General features: G+C 41.2%; 1 protein-coding gene across 2 annotated transcripts in view; it reads right to left on the bottom strand.

Annotated features, from left to right (window-relative positions):
* The window catches only part of EPHA6 (EPH receptor A6), a 1,356,729-nt gene that overhangs the window by 1,222,573 nt on the left and 114,048 nt on the right, over positions 1-20,108 (bottom strand). For both annotated transcript variants that reach the window (XM_075335125.1, XM_075335126.1), the window contains exon 2: positions 2,308-2,372. In XM_075335125.1, the coding sequence (XP_075191240.1) occupies positions 2,308-2,372 (65 nt within the window). The remainder of the gene's footprint in view (positions 1-2,307; positions 2,373-20,108) is intronic.

The raw sequence follows: 20,108 nt of genomic DNA, 5'->3' as shown, positions 1-20,108 counted from the left end.
CAAAATTGATTCTTGCAGATTTCCGGATTTATGAATTTCTCTGCCTTATGTATACACTGTATATTACCTTATTATTAATCATAGTTCAATGAACCAAATTGCAAACTGGAGCCAGCATTAAGCTTTATTGCCCATGATTGAGGAAAAAAAATGAAGCATAAAATCCCTAACAAGATTATAAAAGAAATGAAAAAAAAGTAAAGGAAATGCAAGTTTGTAAAAAATCATAAATAAATCAGAATTGGCATACTAAATATTCTAACAACCTGTACAATTTTTTATTTGTATTCCATATTATTAATTATTATTATTATTATTATTATTATTATTATTATTATTTATAGAGCACCATTAATTCCATGGTGCTGTACATGAGAAGGGGGTTACATACAGAATACATATACAAGTCACAGTAGACAGACTAGTACAGAGGAAGAGGACCCTATTATTGGTGAATAGCACTACTTTTCGCAATGTCTATAACATAAATGATTGTAAAAGTAAAGCGGTTATTGGTGTAACCCACAATAGTACCTATATAACTAAGAAACCTTATTGCAAATGGGAAGGAATCAAACATCTGCATTGAAAAAATAAGGACACAGGAGTAAAAAAAGATATTCTCAGTGGATCAAATGGATGCCTCTCCTGGAAGCTGTAGATTCAATGTCGCATTGAAAATCTAAGTCTTCACATCATATATAAGGGGGATAGACAAAGCAAAATCCTGTATCAGTAAGGATAAAATGTATATTTTGCTGACTGCACATTTCTGTCTCAGTATGCCTTGGTTTAATGAGACACCCCTAATTATAGAGAACGTATCAAGCAATCTCACTTTTTTACTGTTGGGTTATATGTATCCTTTAGGCATGCAAGGAATACAATATTAAAACTGGTTGGTCAGGCATAGTATTCAAAATCCACTTGGGTTTTCTCTTGTCAATGAAAATTGTGATGGGTCATCAATCATCTACTTATTCCAAAAGGGTAGTAAAATACATATTGAAAAATCTATGACTGTCCTGTATTGGCCGAGCACTGGAGGATGTATTTCAGGAGAACACTTACAATAATATAGAAGCGATAACCAACATCATTCTATTGGGAAGTTTTCGAAAAGACTGGATATACCTTGAACTTGTCTTACTATTCTGTGTACCTAAGTCTACAGATGAAGCCACAGTATAGCTTCCAACTTGCCATAAACATTACACCAATATCTAGCAGGCCAACTCCCTTATGTATTTTAGTACATTCCAAAAGTTATCGTTAAAAATATACCGTATACCGTATTTTCTGTATTATAAGAAGCACTGTTTGCCTCCAAAAAATTGGGGGTAAAATGGGGGTATCTTAAAATCCGGATACGGCTTACCGGGGTGGCGGTAGTTAAGTGGGGCCATAGGAGGAAGGGTCGGCGATACTGAGGGCTCGGAGGGGCAGTGAACCGGCTCAAGAGGGTCACAGGACAGGGTGTCCTGGTGGTGCATGCGCAGATTGACGCGATGGACTTCAAGAAAATAGCCACAGAGTCCTATCTGCACATGTGCTGCCTCTGCAGCCATTTTCTTGAAGTCCATTTCATCAACTGTGGCCAATTCAACGGAGCCCGCAGTCAGTTCAATTGCACTCGCCGCTGAGCCACCTCATCCTGTGACCCTCCTGAGTCACTCCACTGCAGTGACACCCCTACAGCCATCCTGCAGATTAATGACACCCACCGCCGCTGCGACAACCCCCAAGCCCGCCAGCAGATGAATGGCATCCACTGCCGCTGCGACACCCCCGAGTGTGCAGTATTGCCAAACCTCTTGAGCTGCAACACCTCCTCCTGTGAGCCCGCAGCATCACTGACCCTGCATCCTGGGACCTTCATGAGCCACTCCACCACCGCCGCTCCCTCCTGGCGAGCATAAAGATTAAGACGCACTAGGATTATAAGACGGACCCCCATTTTAACATTAAAAATTATTTTTTCCTGTTTTCCTCCTTTAAATTTGTGGTGCGTTTTGTAATCCGGCGCGTCTTATAAAGCGAAAAATATGGTATGTTTTCTTTCTTACTTGCAGGAGAATTGATCAGTAATAATAATCATTTAAACATATTTACCAGATTTTCCTTCATCTCCCAAAATGAGGTCTACTCCATCAGTGTCACAGCATACAACATATACACATACCATAAAGCAGACATTTAGATAAACCATAACACAGTTAACAGAAAAGGATTTTGGATCTGTATCAGGTTGAATTTATGCAATTAAAAACTTTTATGGTTAAAAAAAAAACACGATGGCTTCCTTACCCCATTTAATGGATAGGTCTTCCATCCTAGTTCTCCAATAGCTGTTGTAGTGTCAAGAAGAATAACTGAAGAAAAAAAAAAAGAATATATTGCTATATTGCATCCATTTACTTCCCACAATATTAATGAAATGGATATGTTCAGCTTTAGTCTTCATTTTACAGTTTACAAATAAATATAGATGGCACAAAAAGTTAACGGGTTGTTTTCCAAAGTGTGGTCTTGAAATAATGCATATATATATATATATATATATATATATATATATATATATATATATATATACACACACACACATACTGTATATATTAATTTATGCCAATATAACTGACTGTTACATCTTACCCATTTTGTACCTATCACACTCCTAAAGGTGCTTTTCTTGGCTCTATTTATCCTGCAGTTGCCAATGAATCCATCTTGCTGTAATTCCTCTGCTCCTGGCCAAGCATGTGCACCAAGAGCAGTCTATCTCAGTTTATTTCCAGCACCGTTCTGCTTTGCCTCTGCTACTAGTGACACAGAGTGTATTCTAATTTTTGGAGTCCACTGTATTTATTATTTGTGGAACTGTATGGTTCTGTTCAGTAGTCTGTCAGCCACATTGTATCTTTGGCCATCCACACCAGTATAGCTGAATGAGTGGTTTTATATCAGTGATCTATTAGCTGGATTCCAACAAAGATTAACAGTCCTGCACTTCTCTCGGCTGTGACTGCACAATGGAGCACTGTAGAGGTCACACAAGGGGTTGTACTATGTTTAATGTTTGTTGCTGACAGATCAGTTGTGTGAAACTGTAAATGCCATTGTGTTGGTGCATACAGCAGAAGATAATCCTCTGCCATATGCAGCAACAGAGCAGTATTCTGAGTTTTGCATCATTGATCTGTCAACAGCAGGCATCAAAAACAGATTAGCCCTGCTTAAAGGCCCAGTCACACACACGACTTACTAGCAATCCAGAAAACGATGCGACCTGATAGGGATCTTTGGTAAGTCGCTGGGAGGTTGATGGTGAGATGTCACACAGTCAGACCTTACCAACGATGCAGGAATGATACAGGTCGCAGTAGCGACCTGTATAACGATCTCAGCAGTCACTGTGACCCTGTCACACAGTGTCAAACAGAGCAATGCGTCCTGCCCAGCAGGACGTCACCTTTGAAGAAAATGGCCTGGACCATTCGGCAACGACTAGAGATCTCACAGCAGGGGCCTGATCACTGGTAGGTGTCACATATAACGAGATCGTTAACGGGATTGCTACTGTGTCACAGAAACCGTGACTCAGCAGCGATCTCGATAGAGATCTCGTTATGTGTGACAGTACCTTTAGTCAGCTAACTTTGCTAAGCCTAGTCATTACAAGCTCTGTTGTGCAGGCAGTGCACAGCGGCATATAGGACTATTGCTTTTTGCTGGAAACAAGCTAAATCAATTAAATAAAAACTCACAGGCTGCTATTTTGATGTAGATGGCAAAAGGTAAAATCATTTAGGCATATTTATTTATGGAATCATAGAGTGTACAGAAGAACAGAGTGCATTTTATACATATATTAGCTGAAAAGGGAACCTGTCAGGTGCAATATGCACCCAGGACCACGAGCAGTTCTGGGTACATATTGCCAATCCCTGCCTAACTGTTCCTGTATCTAGCAGCATAGATAAAGAGATCTTTAGAAAAAGTATTTCTAGAGATCTTATATCATATGCTAATGAGGCCAGGGACTAGTCATGAGGGTGTTACTTCCACCGACTAGCTGCCCTCTTAGAATTTTAGTACGCCCACAGAGGCGTGCCAACATGCTATTCAATGCAGTGTCACCAGCGGTGATGTGTTTACCTGTGTTCGTGGTGAACGCTGAGCTGAATGCCCCGCACTACTGGTCATGTACAGTATGAAGCCAGGTGTATGCGTCCTGGCTTCAGAGAGGTCTAGTGCACATGACCAGAACTGCGGGGCATTCAGCTCAGCATTCACTGCGGACACAGGTACACACATCACTGCTGGTGACACTGCATTGAATAGCATATTAGAACGCCCTTGTGGGCATACTAACATGCTAAGAGGGCAGCTAGTCGGGGGAAGTAACACCCTAACGACTAGTCCATGGCCTCATAAGCAAATTATAAATAAACTTTAGAAATACTTTTTTTTTTTTTACAGGGATGGTTAGGCAGCAGGGATTAGCAATATGCACCCAAAATTGCTCGTGGTTCTGGGTGCGTATTGCACTTGACAGGTTCACTTTAATAATGTGCCAAATATCTATATAGGATTAAGCTGAGCACACTATAGCACAGCTGTGTTGGAAGCTTAATTTAGTCATTCATCAGTCAATCAGCTTTCAACACAGCAGTCATCATTTCAAAGATGAGAAAATAGAAGAATACAGGAATGGTTGGAAGGGTCCTGCAGCACTGAAGAGAAACAAGGTGCTGCTGTAAAATGTAGTTATAGTAGTGTAAGAATAACATCTTCCATTCAGCTATGTGAAGCTGGATGAAGAGAGGGGCAGATAAAGATGAAAAAAAAGACACAAAAGGTATAAGAAAGAAAGTTTATCTTGGCCTTGGTCTGTATAACAACAAGTATGAATTTATTGTGCTTTGTAAAAAATAATGTGATTGTGGGTATAACGCTGAAAGCACTTTTGTAAGTATATTTCATTCATATTTAGTTATTGGACTATTAATAACTGGCCATATGTTTTTATATATTTTTAGAGTTCTATTAAATTGGAATTTCCAACTTAGACTTCTGTATTTTTTCACTTTATATACCAAAATGCTTGATGGGGATTTTTTCACCTTTGGAAAAGCCATTCCACTAGACAAGACAGGGACATCCAGCCATAACTCTATTCAGGTGTTCTGAAAGTAACGCAATTAAGGAAAAAGCTGACTTATGTCATAATCTCTGAGACTGGAAACCCCCTTTAATTAGCTTTGACATTTCGAATGGAAACAATAAGAAAATAAAAGTATTTTCAGAAATTCAATCCTTCCAGATTTTTCAATTACCACCGGTATATGTAATTTTCTAGTCATCATTTGTGGCACATTATGACTAATACAGCATACCAGAGTAATAGGGAGAATACTATAATTTAGTTGTCCCGTCTTATGCCAATAATTAAATACAATGAACTGTTTAAATTTCTATTATATCGTTATATTCACAGCTCTGCTAATTGAGATTTTAACTATGCCAATGATTGTGTTCCCTTTCTTTTATATAAAAAAGAACCCAGGAGACTTGTGTTTTACACAAGGATCTGATTGGAAACCCTGAGGCTACTAAGGAGTATTTCATTTAATATTATGGGATCTTTCACAAAACAGGTAAACAATTTCTTACACTACTTTACAAGTTGCATTATTAATATATTTGAGCAAAACCAAATACCCCTGAGCTAGGTATTTTATGTACACATGTTACAGGTGTGTCACGGGTGACAGACAGTCATGTGTTTTCTGGCAAAAGAAGGTCACAGTGTTTGGCTGCGCAAAATGCTCCCTGACTTTCTATTGTTCCCGCTGTTACTATTCATTGTACTAGGTAGCTTTACTGCTGAGTTCAGCTCCTCCCCTTTAGGACCCAGCAGAGCTCTCCTTTCATCCAGCTGCTGATTATCAGTATTCCCCTTATTCTATAATACTACCATCTTCCCTGGACTTGTGCTGGTGATATTATTGAGTTCTTTTAAGCTCTAGTTGCAAGCAGGTAGCTTGTACTAATCTATAGTATCGTTACTGAAGCTTTGCTGAACTTCTACCTGAGTCATCTGTGGATAAGTAATTCATAAACTTTTCCCCTGTGTGTCCACCTTGTGTCTTCTTTAGTGTTTAGTTGGGTTGACATAGAGCTCATCCCACCTGTTCTGTATATAGGATCCAGCACTAGGAATACCTATGGTCAGGTATCCGGTCGGCAAATAGGTAAGGAACCTATCTACGGTGGTAAGTGGGACTTCAGGGACCAGTGGTAGGTTTGGTCAAGGGTCACCATCTCCACCTTCCCTAGATGCAGGGTTCCCCTTCCCTTTCGCTGTTCGCTTGATATTCCCCAGTACATTGAGGTCATTTGACACTAGGTAAAGTTTAGAACCATCCAGATCGGGGTCCTCCTTGTTGAGGTGGGATGGCTTTGCGCTTTTTTTTAATCAAAAACATTGTGTACTAAGTACCCTATGTTATTTATATGTTACTATCACTTTTTGTTTACTTTTCACTGCAGGATATATATTTATTTTGCTTCTACCTTAGTTTTTTTTAATATAGTTGTACAATATACTTCACACAACAGAAAACATTAGAATTTATGTACATTTTTCTTCATAAAAATGTGCATGCCAAAGCAAAAAGGGTTTATATTCTGTCACTATAAAATACCAATTGCCATAATTGTTTTTGCAGTCAATAGTTCTAAAATGCGTTTCACCACATAATTTTTTTTTTAATGTGTCTGACCAGGGAAGCGGCATCTTTCTTACCTTTCAGCAGCCTGCAGTCGCTTTTTCTTGCCTACAATTTCATTGTATATGTTCAGAACTCTCTTTACTCATCAAAATACTAGACAAGGAGATGGAGGTGCAGTCTAATGTGTATAAGGGCTTCTAACAAATTCTTGATGTCTGGATAAGTCTGAATAAGCCACCGACACATGTCTGAATAAGCCACCGAAAGATGTCTGGATAAGCAACCAACAGATATTTGGATAAGCCACCGACAAATGTCTGGATAAGCCACCGACACATGTCTGGATAAGCCACCGATACATGTCTTGATAAGCTATGGACAGATGTCTTGATAAGCCACAGAGATAGGTCTAGGTATGCCACCGACAGAGGTCTGGGTAAGCCACCAACAGTTTTCTGGGTAAGCCACCGACAGATGTCTGAATAAGCCACTGACACATGTCTGAATAAGCCACCGACACATGTCTGAATAAGCCACCGACACATGTCTGAATAAGCCACCGACACATGTCTGGATAAGCCACTGACACATGTCTGGATAAGCTATGGACAGATGTCTTGATAAGCCACAGACATAGGTCTAGGTATGCCACCGACAGAGGTCTGGGTAAGCCACCAACAGATGTCTGGGTAAGCCACCAACAAATGTCTGAATAAGCCACCAATAGATGTCTGAATAAGCCACCGACAGATGTCTGAATAAGCCACCGACAGATGTCTGAATAAGCCACCGACAGATGTCTGAATAAGCCACCGACAGATGTCTGAATAAGCCACCGACAGATGTCTGAATAAGCCACCGACAGATGTCTGAATAAGCCACCGACAGATGTCTGAATAAGCCACCGACAGATGTCTGAATAAGCCACCGACAGATGTCTGAATAAGCCACCGACAGATGTCTGAATAAGCCACCGAAAGATGTCTGGATAAGCCACCGACAGATGTCTGGATAAGCCACCGACAGATGTCTGAATAAGCCACCGACAGATGTCTGAATAAGCCACCGAAAGATGTCTGGATAAGCCACCGACAGATGTTTGGATAAGCCACCGACAGATGTTTGGATAAGCCACCGACAGATGTTTGGATAAGCCACCGACAGATGTCTGAATAAGCCACCGACAGATATCTGAATAAGCCACCGACAGATGTCTGAATAAGCCACCGACAGATGTCTGAATAAGCCACCGACAGATGTCTGAATAAGCCACTGAAAGATGTCTGGATAAGCCACCGACAGATGTTTGGATAAGCCACCGACAGATGTTTGGATAAGCCACCGACAGATGTTTGGATAAGCCACCGACACATGTCTGAATAAGCCACCGACACATGTCTTTATAAGCCACCGACACATGTCTGAATAAGCCACCGACACATGTCTTTATAAGCTATGGACAGATGTCTTGATAAGCCACTGACATAGGTCTAGGTATGCCACCGACAGAGATCTGGGTAAGCCACCAACAGAGGTCTGGGTAAGCTGCCGACAGATGTATGGATAAGCAATGGACAGATGTTTGGAAAAGCCATAGACCTAGGTCTGGGTATGCCACTGACAGAGGTCTGGATAAGCCACTGACAGATATCTGGCAGTGGATTTCTTATAAAGAACACAGGAGTGATCGGCAGAGTGAGCTTATTTTTATGTATCTACTGTATGTGTGCAATATATACCTTATGGTAATAAAAAACATAAATAGGGGGAAACCACTATGGCTAAATAGATCTGTAAGGAGCACAATAAATGACACACATTTTTGTTATGGAATTGAAGCAAGCAGATAGTGATGAGGCATTAAATAATTATAGAGTGCTAAACAAATTGTGTAAGATAAAGAAAACAAACAACAAAACAAATCAAGGTACCTACAATTGAGACAGAGAGACTGATTGCTAAAGAAAGTAAAAAATAATCCAAAAATATTCTTCAATTCCATAAACAGTAAGGAACTAATAAATTACAGTCTTGGCACCCTCAAAAAAATACGGCGGGAAATGATGGAGGAGGACTAGGGCAAGGATAATCTGCTAAAGGATTTCTTTTCTACAGTGTATAATATCCTATTACAGGTAACATGATCAGGGATACCATAAATTCTCCATTAAATATCACTGGGTGAACCCAACAAGCATTATGGCACTGTCTCAAAAATGCTAATATAAACAAATCAACTGAAAAAGATCGCATACACCAACGAGTACTGCAGTACTTAGGTATTGTGATGGACACACCAATATTTCTAATATTCAGAGATTTCATAATAACAGGACTGGTGCAAATGTGGTGCCAATATTCAAAAAGGCAACACAATCTGGAAATTATAGGCCAGTAAGTTTAACTTCTTCTGCGCAAAATGTTTGAGGCTTTTCTAAGAGAAGCTATACTGGAGTATCTCAGTAAGAATAACCTCATTACCCAACATCAACATGGATTTATGAGGGATCAGTCCTGTCATACTAATCTGATCAGTTTCTATGATCAGGTAAGTTCCAGACTGGACTATATAAATGCTGTGGATGTTGTTTATATGGACTTTTCAAAGGTGTTTGATACAGTGCTATGCAAAACTTTGGTACATAATATGAGAGCAATGGGACTAGAAGAAAATATTTGTAATTGGGAGAAGCGATCAGTGATAGGAAACAGAGCATGATTATTTATTTGAACACACTCGGATTGGGTCACAGTACACAACAAGGTACCACTGGGTCAGTATTGGGCCCTCTGCTTTTAGCATACTCGTTATTGACCTTGTAGAGGGCATATGTGACACCCCTGACTCTATCAGGGTATCACAGGGAACTGCACCCCTGTCTCCACCAGTGGGTGGTCTAGCTGGAAAAGGGCCACCCACCTAGAGGTCAGGCAGACTGGTGGGAGGAGGTTAGTTGAGAAGCAGCCCTCAGAGAGTGAGGAGCTGAGGGAGTTGTAGCTCTCTGTGTGACCTTGGTTGGGTCGCAGACGGTGGTCTGGGACCACCAGAGGAGTCGGAGACCCAGTCGCAGGGTATTGGAAAAGGGTGTACTGACTTGGTTTTGGAGAACGGTCGGAACCGGAAAGTCCAGTAACCGGACCGGTACCAAGCACGGCGGGGTACAGGACCCTAGATCGGGGAGTAGCTTCATGCAACCTGATAATTCACCTGTGGAGGATAGTCTCTTTATAAACTTTCCCTAGGAGCTCAGAGATCGAAGGCACCAATACAACTAGGGGAATAGGGCTTTCCAGCTTATGCGGCCTACAGAAATCCCAAGTGTTAGCCATCGAAAGCACAGCTCCACTATATCACTATAGGGAGCAGAATCCTGACAACTTCAGGACGAAGGGTCACTTAGGAAAATTTACAAAATTGTGCATGGAGGCAGGCTACAGACCCCTAAGCAATACCAGCAGGAACGGATATCCAGATGAGCTCGCCCGAGTGGCAGCGGCACCCAGAGACTTGGTTTTACTTTTGAGTCATAGTTTGCTTAATGATTGCACCAACATCTACACAACCTGAGTGAGTACAATGCACATCCCGCGTCCTGCTTGCCCGCATAGCTTGCACAACGCTATCCGCCACTCATCTCCAGACTCCCGGGGCCTCCCCTACCCATGGAGGGATCACCATCTGGCTGCCCCACTCCATCTCCCCCGGATACTCCCATCGGCACCTATTACCGCGAACCACGGGTGGAGTCACAAACTCTCCCTCGTAAATAACAACCCCCCTTACACTTGAAGTGGCCGCAAGCCCCTGGGGCCGGAGACCCTCGAGCCACAGTAACCCCCGGATCCGAGCAGTTCGACTGCTGCAGGGGCGGCACACATACAGAGTAAAATTTCAATATTTAAAGATGATACTAAGTTTGTTAAAAACTTTTTTGTGCTCTGCTTATTTGCTTATGTTTATAATATGAGAACAAAAGTTTTCTATGTGATGCAAAATAGATGTTCTAATAATGAAAATCATCAAACCCTGGAGGAAGGAACATGAGGTCAATTGCCCATCATATTAGTCTACATTTTACAAAAAAAACACGGGAAGAGATCTTGGTGAGCAAATTTCCTGAGCACGAGCCCTAGATGCTTGTAATTTTCTTGACTGAGTAATGTTTGTGAGTCTTCAATATTCTTGTGCTTAGTAAGACTCATTAGATAAGTCTATATGGCCATAGTTTTATCACTTTAATGGTGTTTTTTTAAACTTGAAGTGGATTGAATAGGTATGAGGGATATACAGTAAATGGAAGACATAATTCTTGTTGTCTTTATGTCAACAAACAGTATCAGGCACTGCAGGGTCCCTAATATGCCCTAATGACCAAGTGGCCAAAAATTGATAATCTCAGTGACTTATTGCTAATACAAGTGCTTCAAGAGGAACCTCAAGACCCACCTCTTCCAACAAGCCTACAACCTACAATAGCCCTCAGTCCAGTAGACCACTGCGCAACCAGCTCTGTCCTCACCTATTGTACCATCACCCATTCCCTGTAGACTGTGAACCCTCGCGGGCAGGGTCCTCTCTCCTCCTATACCAGTCTGTTTTGTACTGTTAATGATTGTTGTATGTATACCCTCTTTCACTGTAAAGCGCCATGGAATAAATGGTGCTATAATAATAAATAATAATAACAACAATAATAATAATCTCAATAAATTAGAATATCATCAAAAAGTTAATTTATTCCAGTAATTCAATACAAAAAGGGAAACACATATTATATAGAGTCATTACACACAGAGTGATCTATTCCTATATATTATATAGAGTCATTACACACAGAGTGATCTATTTCTATATATTATATAGAGTCATTACACACAGAGGGATCTATTCCTATATATTATATAGAGTCATTACACACAGAGGGAGCTATTTCTATATATTATATAGAGTCATTACACACAGAGGGATCTATTCCTATATATTATATAGAGTCATTACACACATAGGGAGCTATTTCAAGTGTTTATTCATGTTAATGTTGATGATTATGGTTACAGCCAATGAAAACCCAAAAGTCATTATCTCACAAAATTAGAATATTATATAACCCCAACTGAAAAAATGATTTTCAACTCAGAAATTTTGGCGCCTACTGAAAAGTCTGTACAGTAAATGCCTCAATACTTGGTCAGGGCTCCTTTTGCATGAATTCCTGCATCAATGCGGTGTGGCATGGAGGCGATCAACCTGTGGCAAGGCTGAGGTGTTATGGAAGCCCAGGTTGCTTTGATAGCAGCCTTCAGTTCGTCTGCATTGTTGGGTCTATTGTCTCATATCTTCTTCTTGACAATACCCCATAGATTCTCTATGGGGTTTAGGTCAGGCGAGTTTGCTGGCCAATCAAGCACAGTGATACTGTGGTTAGTAAACCAGGTATTGGTACTTTTGGCAGTGTGGACAGGTGCCAACTTCTGGTGGAAAATTAAATTTCCATCTCCAAAAAGCTTGTTGGCAGAGAGAAGCATGAAGTGCTGTAGAATTTCCTGGTAGACGGCTGCGCTGCCTTTGGTCTTGATAAAACATAGTGGAGCTACACCAGCAGATGAAATGGCTCCCTAAATCATCACTGATTGTGGAAACTCCACACTAAACCTCAGCAGCTTGGATTGTGGCCTCTCCACTCTTCCTCCAGACTGTGGGACCTTGATTTCCAAATGAAATGCAAAATTTACTTTCATCTGAAAACAACACCTTGGACCACTGAGAACAGTCCAGTTCTTTTTCTCCTTGGCCCAGGTAAGACGCTTCTGGCGTGTCTATTGGTCATGACTGACTTGAGACAAGGAACGTGACAGTTGTAGCCCACGTCCTGGATACGTCTGTGTGTGGTGCCTCTTAAAACACTGACTCCAGCAGCAGTCCACTCCTTGTGAATCTCCTCCAAATATTTGCATGGCCTTTACTTAACAATCCTATCAAGGCTGCGGTTATCCCAGTTGCTTGTGCACCTTTTTCTACCACACTTTTTCCTTCCACTTAACTTTCCATTAATCTGCTTGGATACAGCCGTCTGTAAACAGCCAGATTTTTTAGAAATGGTCTTTTGTGGCTTACCCTCCTTGTGGAGTGTGTCAATGACTGCGTTCTGGATATCTGTCAAGTGAGCAGTCTTCCCCATAATTGTGTAGCCTACTGAATCAAACTAAGGGACCATTTTAAATGCTTAGGAAGCCTTTGCAGGTGTTTTGTGGTAATTCTAATTTTCTGAGATAATGACTTTTGGGTTTTCATTGGCTGTAAGCCATAATCATCAACATTAACAGAAATAAACACTTGTTGAAATAGATCACTCTGTGTGTAACGACTTTATATATGTGTTTCCCTTTCTGTATTGAATTATTGAAGTAAATTAACTTTTTGATGATATTCTAATTTATTGAGATGCACCTGTACCTCTGTAAGAACTAAAATACAGCAACTATTATGATAAAATAAATCTGAACCTTTTTCTTGGCACCTCCTTGTTTCCCAAGCACTTATCAAACAATGAAGCAATATTGCAGATAAGTGCTGTCATCATACTTAGAGGAGATCCACAAATCATTATGGAGGAACATTGATTACATCACATGGCTCAGGAGTCAAATTGTCAGAGAAGCTTAAAATATATTTTCCATCAATTTCTCTGTTAAGAAAGCAAAGTCGAAATTGACCCAGGAAACCATAGAGCTGCAGTTCTAGTAATGTCTGTAATTTGCTTCTTTGATTTTTTTTTCAGTGTGCTCTTAAATACTGTAGTCCAATTCATAACTTTTATTATAGTTAAGCTGTTATTTTTTTGAAGTGGCTACAACACACATTTTCTGATTAAATAAAAAAAAGGAACTGCCATTCACAGTATAAAAAGTTCAATCGTTATAAAAGGATTGTAAAAATGAAGGAAATAACTGCACAATTCTAAAAAAAAACAAACCAAAAAAAACATTAAAAAAGAATATAAATTCACATAAAATTTATTTTAAAGTAGGGAAGGTCAGATACCAGAAAAACCCCAATGTAGTAGATAAGAAAGGGCTGAAGAAGAAAAAGCGCAATAGGTTGTTGTCCCAGGGGGAACAGAATAGAATAAGGCTATTGGGTGATGAGAAGTCACAACTAGAGTTGAGCGCGGTTCGCGGTTCGAGGTTCTCCAGTTCGAGGCTCGAGTGATTTTGGGGGCTGTTCTAGATCGAACTAGAACTCGAGCTTTTTGCAAAAGCTCGATAGTTCTAGATACGTTCGAGAACGGTTCTAGCAGCAAAAAGCAGGGCTTTTTACAGCTACAGTGTACAGGAGCCATCGCTGGCAGCCTGCCACAAGCTGGTAACCAAGATAAACATCGGGTATCCAAGCAAAGCGCTTTGGTTAGTAACCCAATGTTTATCCTAGTTACGTGCAGGAAGCCCACACTTCCCCGCTCAGCTCGCTCCGCCCCCTCCTGCCCGCGGCATGTACACATACATACACACACACACACACACACACACACATACACTCTGCACACATGGTCCTGCTCGGCTTACCTGCGGTGATGAAGTCCCGCCATCCCGACCTCAGCGCTGTCACCGTCCTCCATGGCCGCCGCTTGTCACATCACCTCTCGCTTCCGACCCGAGACTGACTAGCGGTGACGTCACGGGCCTCTCGCGATACTTGGTGTGAAGGCGCCGGTCATTGAACTCAGTGACAAGTGCTGTCAGTGTGCAGGAGATCAGCGCAGGTAATGTACCTCGCTGACAGCAGCACTTGTCATCCCCTGCAGTGACCTGGGCTGACCCATTGATGTTAGCTCAGGTCACTGCACTGCTCTCCCAGCCAATGGGGAACATTCTGCTCTTCATTGACTGGGACAGTGTGGATCGTCATGGCAACCCCTTGGATTACACCAGACCTGGATTTGTTTTTCTTTCTAATAAATTGGTTAAAGAGGGAATGTTTTGGGGAGTGATTTTTCAAATAAAAATGTGTTTGTCGTCTATTTTTTTTTATTACTGACTGGGTTGGTGATGTCGGGTATCTGATAGACGCCTGACCTCACCAACCCCAGGGCTTGATGCCAGGTGACATTACACATCTGGTATTAACCCCATATATTACCCCGTTTGCCACCGCACCAGGGCACGGGATGAGTTGGGGCGAAGCACCAGGATTGGCGCATCTAATGGATGCGCCACTTCTGGGGCGGCTACAGCCTGCTATTTTTAGGCTGGGGAGAGTCCAATAACCATGGACCTCCCTAGTCTGAGAATATCAGACGCCAGCGTTCTGATTTACCTTGGCTGGTGATCCAATTTTGGGGGGACCCCTACGTGTTTTTTTTTTTAAATTATTTATTTAATTTAAAATAACAGCGTGGGGTGCCCTCAGTTTTGGATTACCAGCCAAGGTGAGGTTGCCAGCTGTGGTCTGCAGGCTGCAGCCATCTGCTTTACCCTAGCTGGCTACAAAACTAGGGGGAACCCTACGTCATTTTTTTTTTTTCATTTTTTTGGCTAAATACAAAGCTAAGCACCCCTTAGTGCCACATGAAAGGCACCAAAGGGTGCAAAATTACAAAATGCAGGAGAGTGGGACATTATGTGTCTTTCTGCCATTATAATGACAGAAAAGACTGATATGAAGTGCACAAGCACAAGAAAATCACCAGAGCGCTCTACGCTGTGAAAAGCAGTAGAAAATGGCACTGGAGTGAACATGTGACCGCCTCATGTAGGATGAAGCTATGGATCCGGGGTAAATTTATTTATTTATTTACCCTCATTCAGTTTTTTTGCAGTACACAAAAAAAACGGAAGGCACACGGATGACAAACAGATGACATACGGACCATCTACGGAACGGAAACGGATGCCACACGGATGCACCCGTGAAAAAAAACCGACTGTTTTTTGCAGACCGCAAAAATGGATCGGTCGTGTTAATGTAGCCTTATTCTGATCTGCCGTTTATAAACAGCAGGCAGAAATAAGTGAATAACGCCCCCCGGCGTCAGAAAATCTCCGGGGTTTCAGGGCTAGCTGAGACCCTGGAGATCATGATTCAGGACGGTTTTTCCGGTCCCCGCTCACGTGATCACAGGTATACACCGTACACCGATGATCACGTTACAGTAAATGACAGCGCCGGTAAAAAATTATGTATCTCCCATCTGGCATGAACAAACACTTCTTCTCCACTTCTTCTCCACTTCTTCTCCACCTGTTCTCCATTTTTTCTCCACTTTTTCTCCACTTTTTCTCCATTTTTTCTCCACTTTTTCTCCACCTTTTCTCCACCTTTTCTCCACTTTTTCTCCACTTTTTCTCCATTTTTTCTCCACTTTTTCTCCACTATTTCTCCACTTTTTCTCCACTTCTCCACTTCTTCTCCATTTTTTCTCCACTTTTTCTCCACTTTTTCTCCATTTTTTCTCCACTTTTTCTCCACTTTTTCTCCACTTTTTCTCCACTTTTTCTCCACTTGTTCTCCACTTTTTCTCCACTTTTTCTCCACTTCTCCATTTTTTCTCCACTTTTTCTCCACTTTTTCTCCACTTTTTCTCCACTTTTTCTTCATTTTTTCTCCACTTTTTCTCCATTTTTCTCCACTTTTCTCCACTTCTCCATTTTTTCTCCACTTTTTCTCCACTTTTTCTCCATTTTTTCTCCACTTTTTCTCCACTTCTCCACTTCTTCTCCACTTCTTCTCCACTTTTTCTCCATTTTTTCTCCACTTTTTCTACATTTTTTCTCCACTCTTTCTCCACTTTTTCTCCACTTTTTCTCCACTTTTTCTCCATTTTTTCTCCACTTTTTCTCCACTTCTCCACTTTTTCTCCACTTTTTCTCCACTTTTTCTCCATTTTTTCTCCACTTTTTCTCCACCTTTTCTCCACCTTTTCTCCACTTTTTCTCCACTTTTTCTCCATTTTTTCTCCACTTTTTCTCCACTATTTCTCCACTTTTTCTCCACTTCTCCACTTCTTCTCCATTTTTTCTCCACTTTTTCTCCACTTTTTCTCCATTTTTTCTCCACTTTTTCTCCACTTTTTCTCCACTTTTTCTCCACTTTTTCTCCACTTGTTCTCCACTTTTTCTCCACTTTTTCTCCACTTCTCCATTTTTTCTCCACTTTTTCTCCACTTTTTCTCCACTTTTTCTCCACTTTTTCTTCATTTTTTCTCCACTTTTTCTCCATTTTTCTCCACTTTTTCTCCACTTCTCCATTTTTTCTCCACTTTTTCTCCACTTTTTCTCCACTTTTTCTCCATTTTTTCTCCACTTTTTCTCCACTTCTCCACTTCTTCTCCACTTCTTCTCCACTTTTTCTCCATTTTTTCTCCACTTTTTCTACATTTTTTCTCCACTCTTTCTCCACTTTTTCTCCACTTTTTCTCCACTTTTTCTCCACTTTTTCTCCATTTTTTCTCCACTTTTTCTCCACTTCTCCACTTTTTCTCCACTTTTTCTCCACTTTTTCTCCATTTTTTCTCCACTTCTTCTCCATTTTTTCTCCACTTTTTCTCCACTTCTCCACTTCTTCTCCACTTTTTCTCCATTTTTTCTACATTTTTTCTCCACTCTTTCTCCACCTTTTCTCCATTTTTTCTCCACTTTTTCTCCATTTTTTCTCCACTTTTTCTCCACTTTTTCTCCACTTCTCCACTTTTTCTCCACTTTTTCTCCACTTCTCCATTTTTTCTCCACTTTTTCTCCACTTTTTCTCCACTTCTTCTCCACTTCTTCTCCACTTCTTCTCCACTTTTTCCTCATTTTTTCTCCACTTTTTCTACATTTTTTCTCCACTCTTTCTCCACTCTTTCTCCACTTTTTCTCCACTTTTTCTCCACTTCTCCACTTTTTCTCCACTTTTTCTCCACTTTTTCTCCATTTTTTCTCCACTTTTTCTCCACTTCTCCACTTTTTCTCCACTTTTTCTCCACTTTTTCTCCACTTCTCCACTTTTTCTCCACTTTTTCTCCATTTTTTTCTCCACTTTTTCTCCACTTTTTCTCCGTTCTTTTTCTATGGTCGGTCTACCCATTAGCTCTGCCATGCATAGTGTAGCTCTACACCTACTGCACATGTTACTTTATGATTGACATCTCTTTCGTACCAGAGCTGTCTAAGCCTACTCTGACCCCATATTTGTCATTACTATATTGTCCTTGTACTGTATTATGACATTTGTATCATGTGTTTCATTTCTTGCTGTGTTGCAATTTTTTTGCTGCATCCCAATTGTACCTCTACATTGTTCGAGTTTATGTTATTGTTCTCTCACTCTTATGTGATACTGATTATTGTCATTTTTCAGGATTACATGCAGATAAGTCCAATCTGACGAAGGCTCAGGCCGAAACGTCATTTGTAACTTATTTTGGACATAAACATATATGCTTATGAAAAAAAAAATTTTCTTAATACGGACCAATAAAGAGTGATTTTGCATTACTATCGGTTGTGACTTACTGCCTTAGTCTGGGAGATTTAGAGTGCCGAGGTTACTCACTAATTTTATCTATTATTACCTCTGAGCACCTATATACCAGTGAGCAGAGCTTCCTCTACAGTAGTTCTCCTGATTAGGCATGCCCTTACCTCATGAGCAGGGCATTGCAGCTTTGGTAGCAACCATTACGACATGGACTCTGCTGCTGTGGACCCGGGGAGAGTGAGTGCAGATTCATTGCACCCACACTCCTCACATGAAGGGTCCGCACTCCTAGAAAATGGGGGATACGTTCCCTGAGTGTCTCCCCCCCATCTTCTAGATGGTCCAGAGTCGTCATAAGACCCCTTTATTTTTTTTCTTACAATAAATTGGTGAAAGAGGAAATGTTTTGGGGACTGTTTTTTCAAATAAATTTCTTTTGTCGATTTTTTGTTTTTGTTAGTACTGACAGTTTATGATGTTGGGTATCTAGTAGACGCCATGACATCACAAACTGCTGGGCTTGATCTCAGGTGACTTTACAGCTAGTATCAACCCGATTTATTACCCCGTTTGCCACTGCACCAGGGCACGGGATGAGCTGGGGTGAAGCGCCAGGATTGGCGCATCTAGTGGATGCACCACGTCTGGGGTGCCTGCGGCCTGCTATTTTTAGGCTGTGAAGGCCCAATAACTATGGACCTTCCCACCCTGAGAATACCAGACCACAGCTGTCCGCTTTACCTTGGCTGGTGATCCAATTTGGGGGGGACCCTACTTTTTTTGTGTAATTATTAATATTTATAAAATAATTATAAAAAAAGAGCCTGGGGGGACCTCCACATTGGATCCCCAACCACGGTAAAGCTGCCAGCTGTGGTTTTCAGGCTACAGCCGTCTGCTTTACCCTAGCTGGCTATCAAAAATGGGGGGACCCAACGTCATTTTTTTTTTAACTATTTTTTACATAGAAAAAATTAATGGGCTTCCCTGTATTTTGATTGCCAACCAAGGTAACGGCAGGCAGATGGGGGTGGCAACCCATAGCTGTCTGCTTTATCTGCGTTGAGAATCAAAAATACAGCGGAGCGCTACGTCATTTTTTTTAAAGATTTATTTTTACAGCACTGTGATGTCCAGCAATCAAAATACAGGGAAGCCCATTTTGTTTTTAGTTATTTAAATAAATAATTAAAAAAAATATATATGGGCTCCCGCTGCATTTTTTGTATTGCTAGCTAAGGGTAATCCAAGCAGCTACTGGCTGCTAACCCCCACTGCTTGGTGTTACCTTCACTGGCAATGGAATATCCAGGGAAGCATTTTTTATTTTTTTTGCCAGAAAACTACAAAAAAAGGACGTGAGCTTCGCCATATTTTTGTATGCTAGCCAGGTATAGCAGGCAGGTGCTGGAAGAGTTGGATACAGCGCCAGAAGATGGCGCTTTTATGAAAATGCCATTTTCTGAGGCGGCTGCAGACTGCAATTCGCAGCAGTGGGGCCCAGAAAGCTCAAACCAACCTGTGCTGCGGATTCCAATCCCCAGCTGCCTAGTTGTACCTGGCTGGACACAAAAATGGGGCGAAGCCTATGTCATTTGTTTTCTAATTATTTCATGAAATTCATGAAATAATAAAAAAACAGCTTCCCTTTATTTTTGGTTCCCAGCCGGGTACAAATAGGCAACTGGGGGTTGGGGGCAGCCGTACCTGCCTGCTGTACCTGGCTAGCATACAAAAATATGGCGAAGCCCACATAATTTTTTCAGGGGGCAAAAAACTTCTGCATACAGTCCTGGATGGAGTATGCTGAGCCTTGAAGTTCTGCAGCTGCTGTCTGTCTGTATGGAGAAGAGCAGACAGCAGCTGCAGAACTACAAGGCTCAGCATACTCCATCCAGGACTGTATGCAGAAGTTTTTT

The sequence above is a fragment of the Anomaloglossus baeobatrachus genome, chromosome 2 (assembly GCF_048569485.1).
Source record: "Anomaloglossus baeobatrachus isolate aAnoBae1 chromosome 2, aAnoBae1.hap1, whole genome shotgun sequence".
Taxonomy (NCBI): domain Eukaryota; kingdom Metazoa; phylum Chordata; class Amphibia; order Anura; family Aromobatidae; genus Anomaloglossus; species Anomaloglossus baeobatrachus.
This window is presented reverse-complemented; position numbering and strand designations above follow the sequence as displayed.